This window comes from Equus quagga, chromosome 11 (genome assembly GCF_021613505.1).
Source record: "Equus quagga isolate Etosha38 chromosome 11, UCLA_HA_Equagga_1.0, whole genome shotgun sequence".
In the NCBI taxonomy this organism is placed as follows: domain Eukaryota; kingdom Metazoa; phylum Chordata; class Mammalia; order Perissodactyla; family Equidae; genus Equus; species Equus quagga.
Genome location: NC_060277.1, coordinates 73,615,431 through 73,640,391, shown reverse-complemented (window position 1 = coordinate 73,640,391; position 24,961 = coordinate 73,615,431). Strand labels below are relative to the sequence as shown.

Below are 24,961 nucleotides of genomic sequence, written 5' to 3'. Positions count from 1 at the left end.
TTACACTTCTCTCTGTTAAACTCACACAGTTTTTTTGGGGAAGTCTCTCTCCCCCACTAGAATGGAAACGATATGAAGTCACAGATTTTGTTCAGGCCTTTATATCTAGTGTCTGGCCCATAGTAGGCATTCAATAAATATTTATTAAATAAATATTTAATATTTAATAAATACTAAATTCATGAATGAAAGAAGTATTCATTTTTAAATTTAAGAAAATTGATTGGATAATATATACCTTTTGATCTGAAATAGGTGTCATGAAGTGTGTTACCATTTAACACATTTCTTTTTTTTTTAAGATTTTATTTTTCCTTTTTCTCCCCAAAGCCCCCCAGTACATAATTGTGTATATTTTTTTATTTGTGGGTCCTTCTAGCTGTGGCATGTGGGATGCCACCTCATCATGGCTTGATGAGCAGTGCCATGTCTGCGCCCAGGATTCGAACCGGCAAAACCCCAGGCCGCCAAAGCAGAGCTCGCAAACTTAACCACCCAGCCACAGGGCCGGCCCCTAACACATTTCTATAATCGTGTAGTTATTAATTGGATGAATGTAGAAACTCTTATGCCAATGAAAACAATTGTTGTCATTATCAGGGATACCTGTGAGCATAGATAAATTTACTTCTAAGAGTCACTTAAGATGAGTTTCAAATATAGCATAATTGTGCAAATTCTATAATAATTAAAGAAATTAAAATTAAAACAGTTGCATTAATTTGATAAGAGCAGTTTAAAAGATTGATAACATCGAGTCCTGGTAGTGACATGGAGCAATGAGCAGTGTTGGTAAGAGTACAAATTGATGCTGCCCTTTTGGAGCATAATTCAACAGTAGCTTTTAAAATTTAATATGCACGTATGCTTCTGCCAATCAAATTGACTTCTAGAACTCTATCCTAAAGAAATGATGACATGATTATATGATCATCATGCGTAGATATTTATTGAAAATTTGTTTATAAAGCAAAAAATTGAAAAATTATGATACTGCAGAGGAGAAGCTTACTATGCAACTTCAAAAAAAAATCTATATGTACTGATCTGGGTATATGTCCATTATATCGTTAGATGAAGAAAGCACATTACATTCCTGTAATGTATATTGTTATTCAGTTTTTAAAACTGTATGTTTTTGTATACTACATGTGTCGCAGTAAGCATGGGGAAGGTTGGGAAGCATTTGCACCAAACAATTGGCCTCTGGAGAAGGGGTTTGCAGAGCCAAAGGGGGCAAGTTTGACTTCTGCATTGTGTGTGTGTGTATTGTACACTTGTTCTTTTTTAATCTGAAAGAAAGAATAAGAACATATAGTGAATATCATGTGCTAGGTATTATTCTGAGAACTTTCCATTTATGAACTCATTTTATCCTCACATTAAATCTATAAAATAGCTGTATTATTATCTCCATTTGAGAAGTGATGCAACTGAAGCACAGAGAGTTTAAATAACCCAAGAATGTACTGCTCATAAGTAGCAGAGCCAGGATTTAGAATACAGGCAGCCTAGCTCTAGAGTCCAACCACTGCACTATACTAGGTTTACTGCATGTAATAGAATTAAATAGTCTACTCTGAAGAAATTCAAAGGATAACTTAGGAGCCCTCTTCAAATACAAGACTAGGAAGCAATAAATAAAAGAAGGAAGGACATTAAGCCTTTTGAGACAGATTTGGTATATCTTAAACTTATTACATAAAATAGTATTAACGAATAGTAAATGAAGAGGATAAGGAAATTTGTGCTAGTAATTGCCCATTTACTACCCATTTATGATTAAAAGTCATAAAACTCTAATTTTTATTATACAACCATTGAATCAGAGGATTATATCTGTTTCCTGGGTATTATATTTCTTAGGATTCTTTTTTCCTGGCAATGTACAGCAGCAAATTATACCTTTGTCTTTCATGTTATGGATTAGGAGTTAAATAAAAGGCAGACGCAAAAGGATTTAGAGCATGCCATGCTACTGCGACAGCATGAATCCATGCAAGAACTGGAGTTCCGCCACCTCAACACAATTCAGAAGATGCGATGTGAGTTGATCAGGTTGCAGCATCAAACTGAGCTCACTAACCAGCTGGAATATAATAAGCGAAGAGAACGAGAACTAAGGCGGAAGCATGTCATGGAGGTTCGACAACAGCCTAAGAGCCTGAAGGTATCTTTAGCTTAAGCTTCTCGACAAAGGGGAAAAGGGATAAAAGGCATCCACATAAACAGTAAAAATCTAAGACAGCTGTCTGTCATAAAGAAATTGAATAAACTTTTTTTTTTTTCGTTTTAAGATGTTTGGTTAGTTTTAATGTGGAGTGTCTGTAGCTACAGACTTTTGCTTATCTATTTCTCAGCAGAACACCAGAAAATGGCCAAAACTTTTAACTGTGGGAATTGCCATAAGTAAGAATCAAAATTCTTAATTTTAAATGTACCCACATATCCTATGCTAATATTATAGTCTGCATGTCTACATACTAACCAGTTGGCTTCTCTCTGTTGTTCTAAATAATACAGTTTTGGAATCTTATTTGCTCTAAATGTATTTTATATCCAAAAAAGACAGTAAGTTCTTAATAATTACAGAATCCAGTGATTGAAAAATGTCTTTTTACCTCCCTCCCTTCATTGTCTAGACTAATCCTAAGAGCAATAGTGGAATCATCACAGTGTTACTCCCATTCTGCTTATCTCCCTTGTGTGCTCGGTAGTGTAGGTAAGACCATGGCATAGGTAGTTGGGATATGTATTTTTCCAATTAACACATGAGAGTGGAGCAAGTTGTTACATGCCCTCCCTCAAACAAATAAGGGAAGACAAGTGTTGGTGGTATATAATAACAAAGGACTTTAAATTTTGTATTTGTTTTGAATAGAGGAATTTATTCACGTTATAAAATTTGAAAGATGCCAAAGTATATTATAAAGTTAAAGGTTTCCCTCTCTCCCTTGTCCCTCCAGCTTCCTGTTCCAGCCCTCCACCACAGTCAACCAGAGTTAACAATTCCAAGAAATTTTCAAATTTTATAACTTGTAAAAGATTGAAGGAGTATAATCACATGAATCTTAATAAAGAAAAACAAAACCACCCACTATATAGTCATCCATAGTAGTTGCTCGTTTAATCCATACATTTCTCCACATTTTAAACTTTTGTTTATATCCAATAAGGCCCAGATCCCACAGTATTTTCTTTTTTTTCTTTCTTTCTTTCTTTCTTTTTTTTTTTTCCTGGTGAAGAAGATTGGCTCTGAGCTAACATATGTGACAATCTTCCTCTATTTTGTATGTGGGACACTGCCACTGCATGGCTTGATGAGCAGTGCATAGGTCCACGCCTGGGATCTAGACCTGTGAACTCTGGGCCACTGAAGCGGAGTGCACGAGCTTAATAACTATGCCACCAGGCCAGCCCCACAGTATTTTCTTTTTAAAACCTGCCTCCCTTTTAAAACTATTTGATGATAAACTGTGAAACTGTTCTTGGTCTTACCTGAATAACTGTTCTGGAGTGAAGTGAAATTCATTCATAGAGGTAACCTGCGTCAAAATCTAGAAGCTACACTACACCTTATGGTATCCCCAATTACTACACACTCCGTTCAAACAAATGTCCTGAACAGGAAGCAAAGTTAAGATCTTTTACCCTTTCCTTGTGAACCTGAGTAAAATTTCACTTTGCTCTACCTTCAAAACAGCTTATTAACATCACTTACAGAGTAGCTTATGTTGACTACCCAGATAACCTTTTAGTCATTGCTTAGAAAAATTTGAACTCATAATGATTTCTCTGATTTATTTTGTCTTTGGAGTGGTAAGCTATATACTCTTCTGGCTATAGAATAGACAGTTTCCCACCAAAAGATTTTGAAAACATGTCTGTGAAATTAATTATGGTTTTAAATTCAGCAGCACCTAGAAGTAAGCCAAATGAAAGCTTGTTAGTTTTCTATAATCATGCCATGAATCTGACATACTGCACTTCTCTGGGGCTTGAGATAGATTGTTGTTTGATGTTGAACCCTTTCTTTCTATTTCCTGTTGTTGGAGCCTTTTCAGTTTGAAAGCTTGTAAACACTAGTCTTATTTTCACAGATACTGTACAAAAAGTGAGGAGAAAAATAATGTTTCACAAATGGTCGGACTTTTAATAAAATGCCTCCTTCTGATGACAAATGAACTCAAGATTTTCCATAAAGGAAATTATTCTGTTACTTTAGTAGAAAAGAAAATCACCATGTTCTTCTTAGTTATATATATCTACCTACTTTGCTCAATTTGAACAAAACAGACTAGATTTTAACACCAAGTCATCCCATTTTTATTTACCTGAGTAATAGTTGCCTCTTGCATCTTTCTCCAAGACTTTAAAGGGGTATGAAGGCTTAAGTTTGAGCACTTACGTGAGTTGACTAGGATTTGTGGGGGTTTGGGTACCATTTCTGTGGGATGGATTGGGTAAACAAAAACCTGTTTCTTCATCTGCCATCCAGATGATGCCTTGTCAGTGTGAAATGAGTAGAAACAACTGTAACTTACATTCATCTTGACTCATTTGAGTCAAATATTGAGGGATATAGTTTATTCTTGGCATAAATATTACTCTTCTTATTGAAGAAAAATTTTTCTATATGAGGAGATGGATGTTAGCCAAACCTATTGTGGTAATGATTTTACCGTAGAAGCAAATCATACCATCGTGCTGTACACCTGAAACAGTGATGTATGTGAATTATTTTTCGGTAAAATTGGGGAAAAAAATCAGTAAGTGGAAAAAATTTTTTTCAACTTCTTTTTTCTCATTAGGCTAATGATATGGAATGATTACAGTTTTCTTGGTACAATATTTTAAAAATAAAAACGTATGAAAGAATAGTGACTGTTATACAGAGGCAGAAGGAATATCTAAATTTCATTGTTTCTTTCCTGGCTAACTTAGAAGAATTTTGTTAACCAAGGATAATATTTAAGAGTGGTGCTACTAAGCATAGGTAAACCGAGAGTTTCTCTTTCTAGCTAAACATTTCTTGACCCTTCACAGAATAAAGGTATATGACTATGACCTAGTGCCTCGGTTGGTGTAAAATATGAAAAGGGTATATTTGATGATGTAGTGTGGCAGGGGAGGTGAACAACTTCTTCCTTGGCAAGTGTGCTGCTTTGGTCATATATATATTTCTTACACACTGAATCAGTCAACTAATTAATATCTGGCACTATTTATATTAAGGTAAAATAATTTCAGCTCTGTGTCTGCCTTAGTGTAGTAAATGAATATATTCTCACTTGTGGGCTTGATCAATATACCTTATAGAAATATATCTCATCTTATTAAATTTAGTGAAAGCTGAATTCATAGAATACCTAACTTGTGATTAACTGAAAACTAAAGCCAAAATGCCTCTGTCTCTGAACTCAAATTATTTTATCTCAGAAATATTGTAGTTTATGTTTGTTATTATCATCCCAAGAAGGCTTGTCCCCTCCCTTGCCCCATAACTCTTGTTTGACCTTTGAAAGATTAGTTAACTTGATTGACTTTCAAGTTTTTGTTTGTTTTGGTGTTAAAGAGTAAGCCATTACTAAGTATGTTTCTACCTAGTTTTATTTCCTTAAGGAAAAGACAATCGTAATAACAGTTACTAATACCCTACTTTTATAGGGTCATAGACTATGTAGTTAGACTTTAGATGGTCATTAAAAGAAAGTGAAGCAAAGTGTCTCAGATAAGGAATAGAGTACATATGCTTATTTTCTGCCTCCGAGATCTGATCAAATATTGTCTGGTCAATAACGTGCGTTTATATCTACTACACTTAATGCACGAGAAGAAACTTAATTTTCTGTCATCAATATACACAGTAATCAAGGCAAATTTTAATATTTACTCGTCACTAAATTTACTAGCAAAATAATGAGTATTGCTTGAAGTCCTGTGATATAGGAGGTTCTTGATATTCTAATGTTTTAAATTAGAATTTTTATTATAAAAGTGCATAGAATCCAATGGTTTGGCCCAATAGCCAAGTGCAAAAGTAGCTACAACCTTATGATTTGACCTTTTTGTTTTTCTTCTCCCTTTCTCCTAGTAGCCTTTATTTTCCTGTAAGCATAAGGTATACCAAATGCCATATGTTAATAGTTATACATCTATTTTTTTTCTTCCCAGTCTAAAGAACTCCAAATAAAAAAGCAATTTCAGGACACCTGCAAAATCCAAACCCGACAGTACAAAGCATTAAGAAATCACCTACTGGAGACTACACCAAAGAGTGAGCACAAAGCTGTTTTGAAACGGCTCAAGGAGGAGCAGACCCGGAAGTTAGCCATCTTGGCTGAGCAGTATGATCACAGCATTAATGAAATGCTCTCCACACAAGCCGTGAGTTTGTTTTATTTAGGCAAAACAAATTTAGTGCCCCTTTCCTTCCACTACCTAAGTGAAATCCCAACAATTAAAACACTTAATTGGAAATTATAGCTTTTCTGCAGCTTGGGAAATAGTGGTGGTCCATATTCTTCCTGCTCTCGAAGCAGGCATGATGTATATAGAATTCATATTGATACGTTTTAGACATGAGGTTCTAAATAGGCTCTCCACCAGCGCCTCTCAGGTGTTACCACATATCCCATTAGGTTATGAAGATTAGAGTAGCAGCTTTGTTAATAAGCAGTGGGAAAAAAGTACTACTGTATTGGGAATCCAAATGGTCACATTTGAGTACAAATACAAAATATTTTCTAAATAAGTTTGGCAAACTTTTTCTTAAAGGGCCAGATAGTAAATATTTTAGGCTTTGTGGTCCAGGAGGCAAAATTGAGGATATTATGTGGGTCCTTATATAGCCATTTAAAATGTAATCATTTCAAAATGTAAAAACCATTTTTAACTAAAGGGCTATTAAAAAAAAAAACCAGACAGCTGCCCAGATTTGGCCCATAGGCTGTAGTTTGCTGGCCTTTTCTGTAATTATTTCCATTGGAGAGAAGAGGTTCGGAGTCTTATATCACCTAATCAGATTCTGGATTTTTCTTAAGAAAAATATGATTATTTAGGCATCATCCAAATAGCTTATGATAGTGTTATCTTCATAATACCATCATTGGTTATACTGTGCCTTCCTTTTTTGGATATGTTTACTTCCAAGATACAAAAGAGAACAGTTGTTTATCCTACAAAAGAATAGTCTCTCTTCTCTCACACCTCCTCCTTCCCATAGGTATGAATAGATAGCTCACAGTAGGATATATCTGTTCTCTTCCTTTCAGCTGCGTTTGGATGAAGCACAGGAAGCAGAGTGCCAAGTTTTGAAGATGCAGCTGCAGCAGGAACTGGAGCTGTTGAATGCATATCAGAGCAAAATCAAGATGCAAGCCGAGGCACAACATGATCGGGAGCTTCGGGAGCTTGAACAGAGGGTCTCCCTCCGCAGGGCACTCTTAGAACAAAAGGTATAAGTAATAGAAGGAAGGTAATTGTGCTAGTATTTGCTTTCATCAGAAGCATTTTGTAAATATGTTTTTATATCGACAGAGCTGGCATGAGATTGTTTCCACAGTACCCTATTTCCTTAAATTCTAGTTTTGGTAGTGTTTTTCTTTTTCTTTAAAATTATTGATTCAATAATGAACTTTATAATTAATGAGTTCTAAACATCAAGGGAATATAAAAAAGCAGTAATTGCTAGAGGAAGGATATGGGGTTATGCAAAGACAGTTGAATTGTGAGAGAGTAGCTCTGGCTCCATGTTCCTCACTTCTTTTATGTACCTAAGCTCAACCTAAGGAGATTGGAGAAAATGTTACTTCTGGATGTATCTTATTCTTTTTTTTTTTTTTTTTTTTGCTTATTCTTTGATAGACATATTAAAGAATAGAGCTAGGACCCCCAAATTCATTTCCATCCTTCAAGGCACTAAAGCTCTGTGTGTGTGTGTGTGTGTGTGTGTGTGTGTGTTTTGATGAAAGGGTGGTAGGCAGAAGATTTTGAGAGAAGGAGAGGAAAGGCATTTATTGTGAAAAGTAGTAGAGTATCAGTTGTATCCAGAATTCAGAACTATGTTCCAGAATTCCTAAGCCATAAGTTCTCAACAGCTAGTATAGTCTTAGGTCCATTGTTCCATTATAAGATAATACTTGCCTAATGGTATTACCTGTTAAAAGTTGTCATTGTTTCTGGACTGTTGGCCCATAGATTTTTCTCTATTTCCTGTAGTTTTTATGATGAAAATAGAATGCCTTATTAAATTAAAAAATATACTCTTTAAAAGCCCTCCTAAATAATGTTACTATGTCTCTGACACAGCTGAATTTATTACTGACTTCTTTGAAAGGTACTTGCCTCTAAAAATTACCTCAATTATGTTCTCATTCAAGATGGGAAAGATAGAAACATATAAATTTTGAGAAAAATCTAGTTTGTCCCATGTATAGATTTCATGTCTGATTCCAACTTCCATATTTAAAATTCAATCTAAAGTTCTGTGTCTTATGCTTCAAAATTATCACTAAAAGGAAAGCTCTCTATAGTGTTTCAGGAATAGTGTTGTGAGAGAAATATTGGTACTATTCAAGTATATTTGTATTTTTAGCTCCACCTAGTGGTTCCGAGTTAAACAATGCTAATTAATATTAGATATTGTCTTATTTCAGTACAGTCGTGTGCCACTTAATAATGGGGATACATTCTGAGAAATGCATCCTTAGGTGATCCTGTCATTGTCTGAGCATCATAGAGTGTACTTACACAAACCTAGATGGTATAGCCTACTACATGGGCTATATGGTACTGATCTTATGGGACCACCATCTTAGATGTGGTCCATTGTTGACTAAGATGTTGTTATGTGGTGCATGACTATTTAGGAACCAAAGTCTATGTGTTCTACAAAGCCTAGGAAAATGTGAGCATAAAACTGGTACCCATTGGTGAGGGTGCAGTGGCATTCTCATACATTGTTAATGCATTTTGGAAAGCAATTTGGAAGTATATATTGAGCTAAGACTTTGAGAATTTTCTCTAAGGAAAAGAAATCCAAAATATAGAAAAAACATACATAAGATTATTTAGTATTAAAAATAATAAAAGAACAATAGGATGATAAATCTATAGTGCTTTGAGTTGCTACTTGATTTTTAGGACTAATGCTTACATTTTAAGTGAAGTACATGACTGTAAAGCAGTTAGGGGTCAGTTGACAACTACCAAGGCCATGTATCCTCTTTATAAAAACTTTGAAAAATCATAACAGCTGTATTTTCTGCACTTTGTGTGTACTGGTTGTACAGATAAGAAATAGTCATCTGAAAATAGAGGTGGAACCAGAGTGAATGTTAGTTGTTTCTAGATGAATAATTCTGTTTGAAGATTGCTTTAAGCCTCCAAATGAACCAAGAATTGTTCCTTTAGGTTGAGACACCAACCAAGTAAGCCTCACTTGACTCACATGAAGTCTTATGACAACTTTTCTCATACTTCATTTACATTAAAATTTCAGCAAGATGACAATATAACTATAAATGTTAAATTCCATGCAAATTTCATACATGCATGCAGTATTTCCACAGCATAAATGGACTTGTTTTGTTTTATCATTTCATTTAATTTTCTCTCAATATTTCACTCAATACCAACAACATGGTTGGTAGTTTTTAACTTAGAATTGGCAATTGGAACACCTTACAGGACCTTTCTTTGTGGAACTGAAAATATCCCCACAAAAATATTACATTTGATTTCAAAGAAGGTAGGTTGAGAGAGCCTCTCAAAAGTCTTAATTATGGTAACTCTTATCTACTCAGTGAGACTGCGTTTCGAATTTGCAGTAATAACAGGTTTTAAAAGAAATGGGGGATTAATGTAATCTAGCACAAATCTTAGTTTTTATTTTTATTTAATTCAAAAATGTTCTGGGGCTGGCCCCGTGGCCGAGTGGTTAAGTTTACGCGCTCTGCTGCAGGCGGCCCAGTGTTTCGTTGGTTCGAATCCTGGGTGCGGACATGGCACTGCTCATCAAACCACGCTGAGGCAGTGCCCCACATGCCACAACTAGAAGGACCCACAACAAAGAATATACAACTATGTACTGGGGGACTTTGGGGAGAAAAAGGAAAAAAAATAAAATCTTTAAAACAAAAAAAATGTTCTGAGTTTCTTAAATCACAAAACTAATCAGCAAACAAAATTGAGGCAATACTTACTAGATAAAAAGTTGATAAGCGTTAATTTGTTTAATATTTTTATCGTGAGTTTACTTTAGCTAATATACAAGGCATGCAGATCCATTTTATGCTCAGCACATTCCCATCATTTATTAGATCCCTCAAATTAAAATAAATGCTTTTAATGAATGAAGTTTGAAATTTTAAGTATAAAATATTTAAAAAATTTGAAGTTCTTTGAATCTTTAGAGATATGTAAATGTAATTTTATGTGAATTAGGTATTTTATATATAGATATTAAAAGAGTGGGAAAATTATTTTACAAAAACACCATCATTTTTTTAAAACTTGGCAAATATAGAGAAACATAAATAGAAATTGAAATGTCTTTAATCCCACCACTCAGAAATCACCACAGTTAACAATTTGATGTCCTTCCCTCAGAAGAAGCATCTATGTCTGAGTTCTCCTTCAGTCTTCATATGAAATGCCCTCTCTAAACCGCTGTAACAGATTAGTACTTAAAACTTTCAATAATTTTCAAACTCTTCTTACTGGAGTCCATTCTGGCTTATTTGTAATTCCCCAAACACTTATTTTGTCATTTTTCCATGCCTTTGCACATTCCCTCTGCTGAAAATATCTTTCCCTCCTCTTGTCTTCCTTCAGAATCCTGTCTCTGCCACCTCTGAGAAGGCTTCTTTGCCCTAATCTCCCTCCCCTATAGAGTGAATAACTCCATCCCTTTGTTTTTCTGCTACAACCTTATAAATCTTTTATAACGTCTTATCAGATTCTGCTGCAATTTTTTATTTGCATGTTTTGCATGCTAAACTGTGTATTTTTTTAAAGGCCACTTTAAAAACTTGATGCATAAAAACTAAATGTATTTGTTGAGCTAGATTTCTGCAAAGAGCAATGACTACTGGCTTAAGTCCTTAAACATCTTGAAACCTGATTATTTTAATGCTCCTTTATAAGTTCTCTTTATTTCCTACTTTTTAAAAACTTTTTATCATGGAAACTTTCAAACATACGCAAAATAGGAAGAATTAGTGCATGAAATCCCCAAGTACTCATCACCCAACTTCAACAGTTATCAATATTTTGCTAATTTTTTCTTACTGATTCTTCCACTCCACACACACAGCTTTTGGGGGGAGCAGGAGGTAGGAGAGAGTATCTGGAGTATTTTTGATTTGATTGGGATTTGAAGCAAATCCCAGTATAACATCATTTCACTCCTAAATGTAAATTTTTTACTTTAGCACGACTATAATTCCATCGTGATGTCTAACAAAATGAATAATAAATGTTTAATATTATCTAATACTCAGCCCATGCCTAAATTTCCCCTTTTATCTCAAAAATGTCTTCTTTAAAAAGTTGGCTCATTTGGATTGGGGCCCAAACAAGGTCCAGACATTAGATTTGGTTAATTGCCTTTTAAGTCTTTTAGTCTGTAATAGGCCCTCCTCCTTGCCCTTCCCCTCTCCTGCCCCTTTTTTAAAAATTGTGTGTTGGATCATTTGCCCTGTAGGAATTCTCACATTCTGGATTTGGCTCACTGCATCTTCATGGTGTCTTTTAATGTATTCCTCTCTCTTTTATTTCATATTTCCTATAAACTGGTAATTAGATCTAGAGGCATGATTATATTTAGATTTAATTTTTTCTTTTATTTTAAAAAATTTTTGCAAGGAATTTTCATAAGGGTTACTGTGTATTTTCTTTTGCATCACATCAAGAGATATATAATGTCAAATTGTCCCACTTTTAAGTGATATTAATATTGATCAGCAGGTTCAGATATTTTCAATCTGATCATTCATAAAAAAGTTCTCCATCAACTTTTGTTTTCATTGTCTATTGTCTTTATTTATAATGTATTTTCTTATATTACAAATAATTTATGTACAATCAACTATATTTATTTGTAATACCTTCCAGTTTTCCAGAACTGATTATGATGGCTACCCAACCACTAAATAAAGTCTCCTAACTTTTCAATGAAAACTTTATAGTTTTTGTTTGTTTTTTACTTAAGGCTTTGGTCCATCTAGAATATGGTATAAGATGGGGTTCCATTTTTATTTCCTTCCAGATGGTTGGCCAGTTGTGTGTGTGTTATTTCTTTAAAAATCCATCTTTTTCCCATTGAATTAATTGCTGCTTTTGTCCTGCATTAAAACCTTACAAACTGAGATCTTCATTCTTTTTCTGTTTCACTAATTGTCTATTCCTGCACCAATACCATATTTATTTTATTAGAGTGACATTATGGTATGTCTGATAAGGCTGGTTTGCCCTCACCCATTTTCTTTCTCATTCAACTTTTCTCCTAATGGATTTAGTAGCCATTGATGATGATTGCCTTGATTTAAATAGAGGTTATTACCTTTGCTTTTAAGATTTGATTTCACACATTTAAAAAATATAAATTATGTATGATTCTTTTGTACATCTCTTTGATGTTTAAATGTACATCCATAAAATAGCCAGAGTGAACTTTATGATTTACTTCAAAGCTGAGTAATTATTGCCTCCTTAGTTTATAGAAATTTAAAAATAAATCAACTTATTTTTGCTTCCCTTCCCCAACTCCCAACAGATTGAAGAAGAGATGTTGGCTTTGCAGAATGAACGCACAGAACGAATACGAAGCCTGCTGGAGCGTCAAGCCAGAGAAATTGAAGCTTTTGACTCTGAAAGCATGAGACTAGGTTTTAGTAACATGGTCCTTTCTAATCTCTCCCCTGAGGCATTCAGCCACAGCTACCCGGGAGCTTCTGGTTGGTCTCACAATCCTACTGGGGGTCCAGGACCTCACTGGGGTCATCCCATGGGTGGCCCACCACAAGCTTGGGGCCATCCAATGCAAGGTGGACCCCAGCCATGGGGTCACCCCTCAGGGCCAATGCAAGGGGTACCTCGAGGTAGCAGTATGGGAGTCCGCAATAGCCCTCAGGCTCTGAGGCGGACAGCTTCTGGGGGACGGACGGAGCAGGGCATGAGCAGAAGCACGAGTGTCACTTCACAAATATCCAATGGGTCACACATGTCTTATACATAACTTAATAATTGAGAGTGGCAATTCCGCTGGAGCTGTCTGCCAAAAGAAACTGCCTACAGACATCGTCACAGCAGCCTCCTCACTTGGGTACTACAGTGTGGAAGCTGAGTGCATATGGTATATTTTATTCATTTTTGTAAAGCGTTCTGTTTTGTGTTTACTAATTGGGGTGTCATAGAATTTGGCTGCCGGGTTTTGTTTTGTTTTTTAACCTTTTGGAGAAATTTTGAAAAGGGGAATTGATATGTGTGTGTCTGTGTGTGTCTTTACACACACACAACACGCACACACATATATCATGCATATGGTAAAAAGAAATTGGCTAGATAGGGGGTATTTTCTGAACACTGCAAAAAATGAATGCAGCAAAGTGGCTTGAGTCATCACTTTTGGGCAACTATATCCTACGAAGTTTGTGAAAAGATCTAAAGCCTTTCTCCATACCCCCAAATTCTTATGAGCCACTCACAGCAGGCAGTATATGCTGAAACAAGTTATTATGGAAACATACCTGTATCCCCTCACCAATGTATTTTCTTTATTAAATTGCTCTGACTTCTCAGCCTCATTTGGAGTAAAAAAGAAAGCGGAATTCCATGAACACTAAAGGGTTGTATTGACTTTTCAGAAAGTAGAAAACAACTTAGTTCTTTTTCTGAATGCTGCATAGGTTTGTCAGTGATTTTTTTTTTTTTTTTTTTTAACCTTTCAATTGTGCCTTCTTTGTGGCATGGTGAGATGGAGGTGCTTAAGGAGATCACAAGTTGTCCGGGAATTGCATCAGTGAACCTATAAGCCCTCAAAGGGGAAGACCAGAAGGGTGAGAGAGGTCCCTGAAAGTTCATATGATGGGTATGTTCAGCAGCAGGGTGAGGAGATGAAGCCTATATATCCTGACATTTTGTTGCTTATACTGTGATATCTCATCCTAGCTAAGCTCTGTAACTCCCAGGACCCCAAACAGTACTTTTACTTTGTTTGTACAAAAACAAAGACATACAAATCAAATGCCAGAGGTATTTGAATGATGGATGCCATATTTGCAAACTGCCCTCTATTGGAATTCTTATTACACTACATAGACATAATTTGATTACCCCCTTTTGGCTTATGGGATTCCCTGTTTACAAGTAGAATAGCCAATTGTTATTTAAGTGTTTAGTTGCCATAGTGAACCAGGAGTCACTGAGCCAATGACGTAACCAGCTGCTGACTATTCCTCATCACCACTGTAGATTTTGCTGCATGTGCAGGTCCTCTTTTTTTCTTTTTTTTAATTGCTGTTTTTGTTGCTGCAATACTTTACAAACTTCTAGTTCCTTGAGACTTAGTGACCATTGGCATCATGTTAACATCACACAATAGTAAACACCACTTCTAGAAGTCTCTAGCCTCAGTGCTAAAGTACTACTGAAAAGGAACTAGCAAGTTTGGCAAATTAAAAAAAAAAAGTAAAGTAAGTTATAGTGGTCAGGGAATCTCTTGACAAAAGCTGACTTTTTTTCCCTAGAGAGGGGCATGTTTTGTTTTGTTTTGCAATGAAGGATCAACCCAATGCTGAAAGTCAGATGTTACTTGGTATTCCACTGCCAGTGTGGAAATTCAGTTGAAGGTGGATAGGGACCTGTGAGTATGACTTGAAGAAAAAAATGTCCTTTTCCAGTGACAGATCAGAGTTTCTTACAAGTTATTGTCCTGCTCCCTCCCCAGTTGTCTTGAAGAACCCTTGCTGCTAGCTCTGGATCCTGCTTTTCGTATAGTCACAGGGCTCCAAGGTAGAAGTCTGTAGGTCCCTCTCAATGATACTCACCTAGACCAGACTAATGACCTGACAGGAATCTACCGCTGTTGAAATCTTGGTTTTCTCAACCGAATTTAAGTCTCCCCCAGGTATGTCAGTCCAACCTCCACGAATCCGCCCCTTTAGAAGTTTCTGGCCTTCATTTAAAGGTAACTAGAAGAAAAATTAATTTTTAATGTAAATACTTTTAAAACCAAGGTCAGAGTAGAATTCACACACAATTTTAGGTGGTGGCTCAGGTGGCACTCTGGAACATTGTCCTGTTGACTATGCTCAAGATCACCAGTTTTTAGGTGAATATGACATACACTTGTCATATCTAATAAAGTGGGCTTTTAATTTTCTCAGTATCTTTTTTGCACTCAAATATTATACAATATTTCAAACAAATTGACATATGTACCTATATGGAGGAAAATGATAGGAGAGAGCTTTAGAATTAATAAAATGTCAAAAAATATAATGGAATTTGATATCTTTAAAAATTTTTTATTAGATCTTGCCCCTCTGTACTACTGGAGGAATGGAATAGGGAAGCAGATCAGTTTTGCATACAAAACTCTTTAAAATCCAAAATGCTACCAATGGTACATGTTACAGTCTACTTGTGGACTTAAATTAGTCCAACTGAGTTACCTAGTTCGTGTAGATCATAGGTACTTGTAAAATCATGATTGAATGCTGACTCCAAATGTCCACCCAGTAGGGCTTTGTATCTGATTTAATTGTGTGGCAATCAGTTTTACGTGTAGGTCATGGCTATACCTGGATTATTCCATTAAATTAATTTTAATTAAAATATATATAGTTTGCAAAAATGATTCAAATTAATTGGTTTGTGTGTGTTTGTAAGATCTAACTTCCGAGGAATCTCATACGTGGTAGAAAACATCAGGAGTAAAGCTTGTAGCCAGAAAATTTTAAAAGTTTTCAGAGATCCTAAAGAAAGAAGCAGGCACTTTCTGAATCAGTGTGCAAATGTAAACGTTTGATCAAATTAATACTACCTCCTTCCCAGTGTTGTTGTTCACTCAATATATATGTGTTTAAGAAAATTAAAAGTGTGAGAAATTTGTCCAGCATATCAGAAAGTCATAAATGCTATGTCTGGTATCCAGAGCTTGGCAGTAAAAAGTTTCTTGTGTTCACTGTGTCTCCCTTTTTTTAGTTAGCATTTTAAAAATGCAAAACCTCATACCTTGAAAAACATTATTCCTAATTGGGTTCCCTTCCTTGTGCGCATATTTTTTTCTCCCCTTATTAAAGTCAACTCTAACCCCAAATTATAGTATTTGAAAGTATTTTCATTATATAGATAATGTTAGCTGGAAAATGTGTTTGTATTATTTTTGTTCAGAGCTGCCGTTCTTTTTAGTCATTTCTGTGCCTAGAGATGAATAGTCCTGCATTTGAAGCTACACCCACAGGTATAATATGCTTGGTACTCTAGGTCAAGGATTTATTGGTAAATTGAACTTTTTAGCATAGTCATGATTTTCAGCTGCCTAGACATCAGGTAAACACCATTCAGTACACTAAAGAAACTCATTGACACTCCATCCCGCTCCCACCTATTTTTCCTCACCCCTTTTTCAAAAATCGAGAACTCTATGAGTGTCTTTTTCAGACCATAAGGCAGGCTTTAGTACCTTTCTACTTCTTTAAGTACTAAATGTCTGGCGTTTTAAACTTTTATAGAATACATTGTGTTGGACACTGGAATAATACTGTTTATTTTCACCTGTGAAAAATGACTTTATTGTACTTGAAACACCTCTTGCATTTCTCCATTTGTGCCATTCACTAGTGGAAATAAATTGTATTATACCATGATCTACTGGCTTTTTAAAACTGTGTTAAATATGCACATTTTTGGTATAGCTGTTATCATTTGTATGTATATATTGTATATACATATGAGTGTCTATATGTGTGTATAGATAGATGGATGTAACTCATACTGTACATTTCCATCAGGGCACTTAAGGTTCTGTTATTTTGTTTTTTATTTCAGTCCTCAGTTAAGGCAAGAATGCATGTGTTTCTTAAGAATGAGTACGCTGGGTTGATATTTATGAGAAGGTGGTCATTGGATGCAATCTTTTCTTTTTTTAGTCCCCTCTTAGCACTTGTGTGGGTGGAAAGAAAGTTAAGTAAAAGGTGGAACCATAAGTTGCAATGCAGTAAAATAGTGCTGGGGAAGGAACCAGTTAGTGTTTCTGTGAGTTTATGTCATGATGCAATAAAAAGTGATGCAGAGAGGAATGAACCACTAGTGGTGATTCCTCTGCAAAGATGATAAAAAGAATCAATAAATCACAGTCTTCACGTGCACTCTATACATAATTCTTAGTAGTGATGCCATTGATTCTCTTACTCTTTTTCTCCATTAATACTAATAATTATAAATTTTGCTGAAGACCAAAACAGCCAAGAAAGAAATTACTGCTAAAACAACTTGGGTTCTCCTAAACTATAAAATCAACAGGAAATGGCCACTGGGAGAGAAGGATATGGTATTGGCTGGGGCTTTCTCCCTGTAGCTGCCTCTTCTTGCTTGCTAATAGTAATTTCTTCATGCACCTTCCACCACTTCTGAGCCACTACTGTTCAAGCAGAGATTTGGCCCAACACAGCAATCTTTTCCTAGGAGGTTTATATGGTCCAGCGTTTTCTCCCATGCTCACAATGTGAAGTGTCTAGTATGTATTCAAGTCAGAAAATAATATATTTAAGGTATAAAGTATGAATCTCCTATAATGATGGAAGAAGAGGTTCTTGTTTCTTAGATAGAAAACTGCCTTTACTAAGGAACAAAGCCAAAACTTGGGCTGTCATCTTTGTGCCGCTTAGCAAAATACAGATCATTATTAAAGAGGAACAAATTCTCTGTTTTGTTTTCCCTCATCTAACATGATAGTGTTCCCAACCAGGTTGTAGCAGTGCCTTTGAAAAGGCACTCACTTACTCGTAGTTGTTAAGAACTGGAAATTTCCCATCCTCAGATTCCTTAAAGGATGAAGAGTGTGCTGTACACTTAGCAGACTTGCCTCTTGTATGCAAGGACTACTGATTGAAGTCTGTTTTGCTGTGTATCTGGTTATGTTGTCTGCACTTTTATGAAGTCACTACAATAGGTCTACATTGGAAACAACTATTAATTTGTAAAGAAGTAAGTTTTACTAGACACTGTCCAGAAAAAGAAAGTGAAGCTGAGGACTCTTCCTTTATTGTGCATTTATATGTTCTACTGAACTCTGGTAGCCCCTGTTAAAGTCACATTGACTAATTTTTTCCTCGTTTATATTCATATTTCCAAAATTTCACTCATAAAAAGGAAGAGAACCCATTTGGCCTAATGGTAGTTTTCAGATCATAAGATATATATAAATTAGTATGCACCTTATCTGCCTGTTGTGGGTTTCTTAAACTTGCACTTCCCTCCCACCCACCCAAAAATAGATATCCCTTAAAGAAAATAAAGGCAGAGAATTAAAACTGGGGAGCCATTTACTATGTCACCATCACTGTTAACTATTTCCCAGCAATCCTGACCTTTTGAAGTTTCAGAGATTTATGTGTGTGTATGGGTGTGCGTGCAGGTTTGATTGTGTTGGGTTTGTTTTGTTTTTAAATAAACAAGAGATTCTTCTTTAAATAGAGAAAAAGGTTAATCCTCTCTGAAACAGGATGCCCACTGGATATACTAATCTGGACATCTGTAGGTAGTTTGCCATGAAAAAGTGGAGAGAAGATGAGACTTCTGAATGAATGAAAAGGGTATCTTGATGCCCAAGAATTCCCCCTAAAGTACGGGTAATTCAACCTGCACAGTTTCCTTTTCGCTCATAGTTTTTAGCAATTGTGAGTGAAAAATCATGTAATTATCTGTAAATATGTAGCTAACAAATTGACCTAGTTTCTGTATTTTTTTGTTTTTGTACTAAAGTTTATAAGTCTGTGCCAGCTAGAGAGGAGTTGCTGTCATTGCCAGTTGTGGTCCTAGCATCTAACCCTGAAACCATCCTAGGTAACATTTTTAGAATTAATGCTTAAATGTTGTTAAACAGGGGGAATTGAAGCTTAATCATTGGTCAGGTTTAAAATCTTTTGAAGTGAAGTCATTTTATTTAATATAATGATTACGTGTCCTCCATCATGATTGAGGTAGGGAGCCTCCCTCCCCCAGTGGCCATGTTTACAGAAGTGTGTTTTGTTTATAAGTGCAAGAGTTTTAATGTTTATGTAAATTATGCAGGTGATAACATTATGGCTTGGAACTGTTTATTGGGCTCTCTAGCTGAATTTTCAAGTGAAATGAACTATGCTTATTGTTGGCACATTGATCCCATTTTTGGAGCATTTTTCCTATTTCCAGAATTGCATATGTTCCTTTGTCATTATCCCCACTTAAGCTTTCTCTGATATGCCTTGTAGTCTAAGGTATTAAAGGCTGGTGAACATAGACGAGGGAAATGTATTTTTTAAAATCCATGAACCCTCATTTGTATGTTTTCAGTACTCATGTTATATGTTTCTATGGCAACTCTGAGGTCAGTGGAGTTTAGAAGTGAGATACAGTGTTAATGAAAAGTGTGTACTCTTTGCTTTTGCATGGCTTGGCTTAGCATCAAAGGTATATTAGGGCCACTTGAAAGCATGAAGACCAGTTGTATGGGAACAGGTTTCTCTCAGTGGCACATTTTGCTTTTTCTGAGCCCTCAAATACATTTTGCCTCAGCATGAACATTATTGTTACTATAAATTGCACATGGTCATGGAGTGAACTGTGTGATTAAAAAATGATGTAACTGCTTAATGTTTGCAGATTCTGGCTGGTCCATGTGACTATTTGGCACATATCAAACAACTGGGGGGCGGGGGTGGTATTGGAACCCTTCTAACCCTTTTTTTTATCCATAGACAAGTATACTTAGTTTATTAAGATGTTGGCTACCCCTGGTGTGTTGCCAGGCAGCTCTTTTTTGGTGCCCATTCCAAATGTGCTTCCTTGCATTTCCTAATATCAAAGAAACCACCACCCCTTCTTCCCAACAGCATTTTAGGTTAATCTGCATTAATGGGAATTGTGCCTACTTAGAGTGCCCCTCCAATTAATTACATACACATGTCCTAAAATAATCCAAGCCAGAGATACAAGGTGGAAAAATGTAAAAAAAAATAAAAATTAAAAAAAAAGTCCACTTGAGGCCAGTAATTTATCTCACAAGGTATTTTACCCCATTATCTTGACACTTGATGCGTGAGCCTCTTAGGAGTTGCAGGTAGTTTCATAGGGCAGAATCCAAGTGGGGAGGGATATGTGGGGTTTCTCTGAGGAGATCATTTTGTTCTTTTACCTTCCTTTTGTGCTCCTTCTCTGCTAGGTTAGAATAGATTAATTCTCCCAATTCATTTTATTTTGTTTTTTATCTTTTAGGAAAGTTTTTACAAAAGCGATGGTCTGATGTAAATAACATTTTAAAGTATAGTGCACATAACTTCCCCCGGACTATTCCAACCTGATAATTTGTAAATGCTTTAGAGTTTTTTAAATTAACACTTGTGTTGCTAAATCCTATTTATGTAAGTCTGCTAAAATTCTTAACCCATTTAAAACTTAAGACATTTAAATAATGGATGGGTTATTCTGAGCAATTTCGCTTTCAGAACCCCCTTGTTTTAGTATATGAAAATGATAGCCTAACGCGCATTAATTAATGAGGTTGGAGAGACTATGAGAAATATGTATAGTGTATATTTTAAAACAGCTTTGCTTGTATTGTGAAGATTTAAAAACAAACTTGAGATTTTTAACGTAACTATTAACACAGTTTTAACATAAGTTATCCCACTGGGTTTAAGAGCATCTTGAATGTATAATCCTTTTTGTAACCCAGGTTGGTTTCTGCTTTTACCAGTCATCCAAACATATTATTTATGTTTTTAGTTTTATATACTCATGTCCCTTTGTTTTCCTCAACCAGCATGATTTTTTTGCACATGTATTGTAGAAATTTTTAAAAAGAAAAATTAATACATCATTTTCTCTGGATTTTCTTCACTTCTCTCTCCCTTTCTACTAACCCCTTACCTTAAAGGCCATATCGCTACATTTGCATTATTTGTGCAAATGCCAGGGTTGGTTTTTATTTTTATTTTTGCTATTTACCTAAAAAAAGAAAAATGCTTCAGTCAATTGCTTTTTTATTTAAAAAAGAAAAAAGAAAAGAAAAAAAGCTGTAACCTTATCATTTCTGAGTAGACCATTGCGAGATGAATGCACACCTGTAATAGCCCAGGACCAGCTTTGGTGGCTAAAGGGAATATTTTAACTAAGCAAGAGGTTCTTTTCTAAAAGTGGTATATATTATTCACAATCTCTTTCGGTTATTCCCACAAGTCAGGGGTCCCGATAAAATGAGGGTTATCAGCTAACTGATATGTTATCATTGAGGTTCATCAATGAATTTGTACATTTCTAGTTCCCTTTGGTGAAGGGAAAAATGATGATTTTGCAAGACCTAGATTTTGGCTTGGTTTCTTGCCTCCTTCTTGGCAGCCTTCATCTTCTCATCTCCCAAAGCCCTTGAGCCTGTAGGGTTTTTGTAGTGGACGAAGGACTTGTGGTCTTTTAAAACTAGGACTGATTTTTTTGGTGAGACATTATCATGTTGAAAGTGATGTTCTACCACTTTACCAATGACTAATTTTAAATGTACACAGTCCTCTCAATTTTCGGACCAAACAGATGCCCACAGTGGAGGCTTATCAAGGGTTGCAATGGGGAAGAGGCCTCTCCCTCACTGTCAGCACCAGCTGGTAAAGGTGACTGTACAGATGTGCATTTTCCTTTTGGTAGAAATGGTCCGCAGCACTAACTGGTAAGGCTTATTGTACAGTATATTGTCAGTATTCTTCTGGTTCACATACCTTATAGTTCATATATAACCTGTATTAATTGTATAGATTGTGCATTTAAAGCTGTTACCAAGTTGTCAGAACATAAAGAGCGAAAACAAGGTCATATGTAATATTTTGTTTGTAAGTATCCTTTGTATCATAGCAAAGGAAATGTTTAAAAAAATCAACTGTAATAAAGTAATTTTAGTACACAGAGTGTCTGCTTAATTTTTTTAAGTAATTTTATTCCCATAAAGTATATTGCAATTCAATGACTATTGGATAATTACTACTGAATCTCAGGCACTGTGCTTGATGTTGGGGTTACAAAAATGAGTAAGAGACGGGTAAGAGTGACCTCTCTGATACAGACGTAAACCCTCTAGACTAATTGCCTCAAATTCTGTTTGCCCAGAGAGTGAAGTGGCCTGTTGTTTTGTGGGTGTGAGATGATTCTTCTTTAGGTTCTAACAGTTTGATGCAGGTTCTTAAGTTTCATAGAGACCTATATTGTGGTCTGTATAACTACAGCCTCTCCCACACACGGACACATAAATGTATGCAGTTCTTCGACCTGTACAAAGCTTCAAAGAGTGGTTTCCTCTGGCCTTATCTTCCCAGATTTGAAACTCATCACATTTTAGCCCTATATGGGGCAGAATAGCTAATCCAATCGTGTTGTTTAAGACACTGGTAGGGGCCAGCCTGGTGGCGCAGCGGTTAAGTTTGCACGTTCTACTTTGGCAGCCCGGGGTTCGCCAGTTCAGATCCCGGGTGCAGACATGGCACCGCTTGGCAAGCCATGCTGTGGTAGGTGTCCCATGTATAAAGTAGAGGAAGATGGGCATGGATGTTAGCTCAGGGCCAGTCTTCCTCAGCAAAAAGAGGAGGATTGGTGGCAGATGTTAGCTCAGGGCTAATCTTCCTCAAAAAAAATAAACAGTGCTAAAAGTGACTTTTTTTGGTCAGAAGGCTAATTTTGGCAGAGGGGCTTTCATGGGCTGGGGGTTTTATGTTTTTTATTAGAAAATTGTTTTAAGTGTCATTTTAAAAAGTGTAATTGAGATTACCTACCTTATTGAAGACTGTCAGAAAAATGGCACTTTTTAACATAGCTTTTTAACTCCTAGAATGTTGATATGGAGCTATTTTGAGATTAACTAACACTTAAGGTAGTGTTTAATTTGCGTAGTCAAACAGCTATGTGGCAGAGCCAAGATTAGATCAGGTCTCCTATCACCAGCATTTCCAACATCCCCCCTTGAATTTGGAGGTACTCAAAAAGAGTTTTAAAAACAAGACTTCCTTCTGCTTTATCCTCACAATTGGGATCTTCAAATTACAGTGGAATGAGAATATTATAAAACACGTGCTTCTAGCCTGTATCCCATATCAACAACCCAAAACAAATGTTTTTGTTGGCTAAACATATCAGAGACACTCTGAGTCACTAAACTCTTAAACTCTTTAACTTTAAACTCTTAGGGTTTAAAGCCCACCCTAGCTGACTGTAAGAGAAATTTGAACATAAATAAAAATTTACCACAGTGGCCAGCTAGCTCCACAGCCCCAGTGGTTATGTTAGTGCTATCACCTACATCTCTGTGATGCCAGCTGCAGAACCAGGGTTTTCCTGTATGTGTTGTGGGCAATTAGTGACTTTAATTGCTGCCATATTTTCAGATACTTGTTCTTAATGAATAGAGGGCGACAAGGCTGCTGAGGGTGTCAAGGCTACGCAGGCTACGCAATAAACAACTTCAGGGGTGCCATTTATAGATTAATGTATATGGCTCCCCCACCGAGTTGTGCGCTACAGCAGCTCTGAAGACAAATTCTTTTCCTTTTCATTAACACCCTTTATATTATGGAGTCTAAAGTGAGCATTATTTACTGTCATCTCAGCCAGCGATTGACTACAAAAAGACAAAGTAATGACATAAAAGAACACTTATTTGAGTTCTGGTCTTTAGCCCCAGCACAACTAATTGTGAGATCTTAAATGTGACATCCTCTCGGACCTTCGTCTATAAGAAACAGGAAAACATGGTTTTTAGCCAGAATAAATGAACCAGTGTGAAGCGTATTAGCCCTAACATGTTTATCAGAGCGAGTGAGTGTACTTGTGTGTATATGCTTGGGGGGGAGGCGGGGAGAATTTGCCTACCCTCAGTTGGGCAACCCGGGACCCAGCCTGTGAGCCTCAAAAGTGCTGCTCTTCCAGGCTCTTCCCAGCTTTTCAGTAGAATTAATAACTGGAACTTCTTGGCCTTGTAAGAATTAGAGAACAGATTTTGATCTGAACGCAGATGCCGCCTCCATAGTGGTCTTCGAGCTCCAGACTCGGAGAATGGCATCCACCTGGTTTTCCTATCTCTTTATATCCTAACAGAGCTTCTAAATTAAGCCCTGTTCACAATCTCAGTCTTTTCATATGGAACAACTCATAAAATCAGCTTCCCGATATCAGAGGAGTCACAGGTGAAGTGAAACTAGAACCCACCTCTCCAAACTACTTCTTCGGTACTCTAGCCAACACACAAATTATTAATTGCCCACTGGAAAATATCTCTATGTAGGTACCATTGATGATCAGGGAATTTTGAGTCTGCTGGGAAATTATTAGCCCAGAGCAGGAGGCCTGGTTGTTGATTAAACAGAGCTGCCACTGGTTGGCATTAGGGGACCCAGCTTGGATCTACAGAAGTGAAGCAACAACCAGCAAATAGAGAATGTACCGGGAGCTCTGTTAACTCAGCAGGTAGGTAAGCACGGCTCAGTACACAGAGGACTTCAGAAGACAAACAGCACGTTTGTTTCTGGAGATTTAAAAAACAATGACATTCTCTCGTTGCAGGGAGACTGCGATTTATTTACTATTCAGAGGCAAACAAGTTGGAGAGAAATTTTGTTCAGCCGCACTAGGGATAAACACTAGAGCAAGGTATTGCCGTATTACACAGGAAGGCTGGAGGGGCTGGAGACATTTATTTTGGATGTGTTAGTGTCTTTTATTG

General features: G+C 36.3%; 1 protein-coding gene across 2 annotated transcripts in view; it reads left to right on the top strand.

Annotated features, from left to right (window-relative positions):
- TAOK1 (TAO kinase 1) overlaps nt 1-22,156 on the top strand; it is a 149,309-nt gene extending 127,153 nt beyond the window's left edge. For both annotated transcript variants that reach the window (XM_046675834.1, XM_046675835.1), the window contains 4 exons: nt 1,931-2,170; nt 6,175-6,387; nt 7,275-7,457; nt 12,779-22,156. In XM_046675834.1, the coding sequence (XP_046531790.1) occupies nt 1,931-2,170; nt 6,175-6,387; nt 7,275-7,457; nt 12,779-13,240 (1,098 nt within the window). In that variant the 3' untranslated portion in view covers nt 13,241-22,156. The remainder of the gene's footprint in view (nt 1-1,930; nt 2,171-6,174; nt 6,388-7,274; nt 7,458-12,778) is intronic.
- The last annotated feature ends 2,805 nt before the right edge of the window (nt 22,157-24,961 follow it).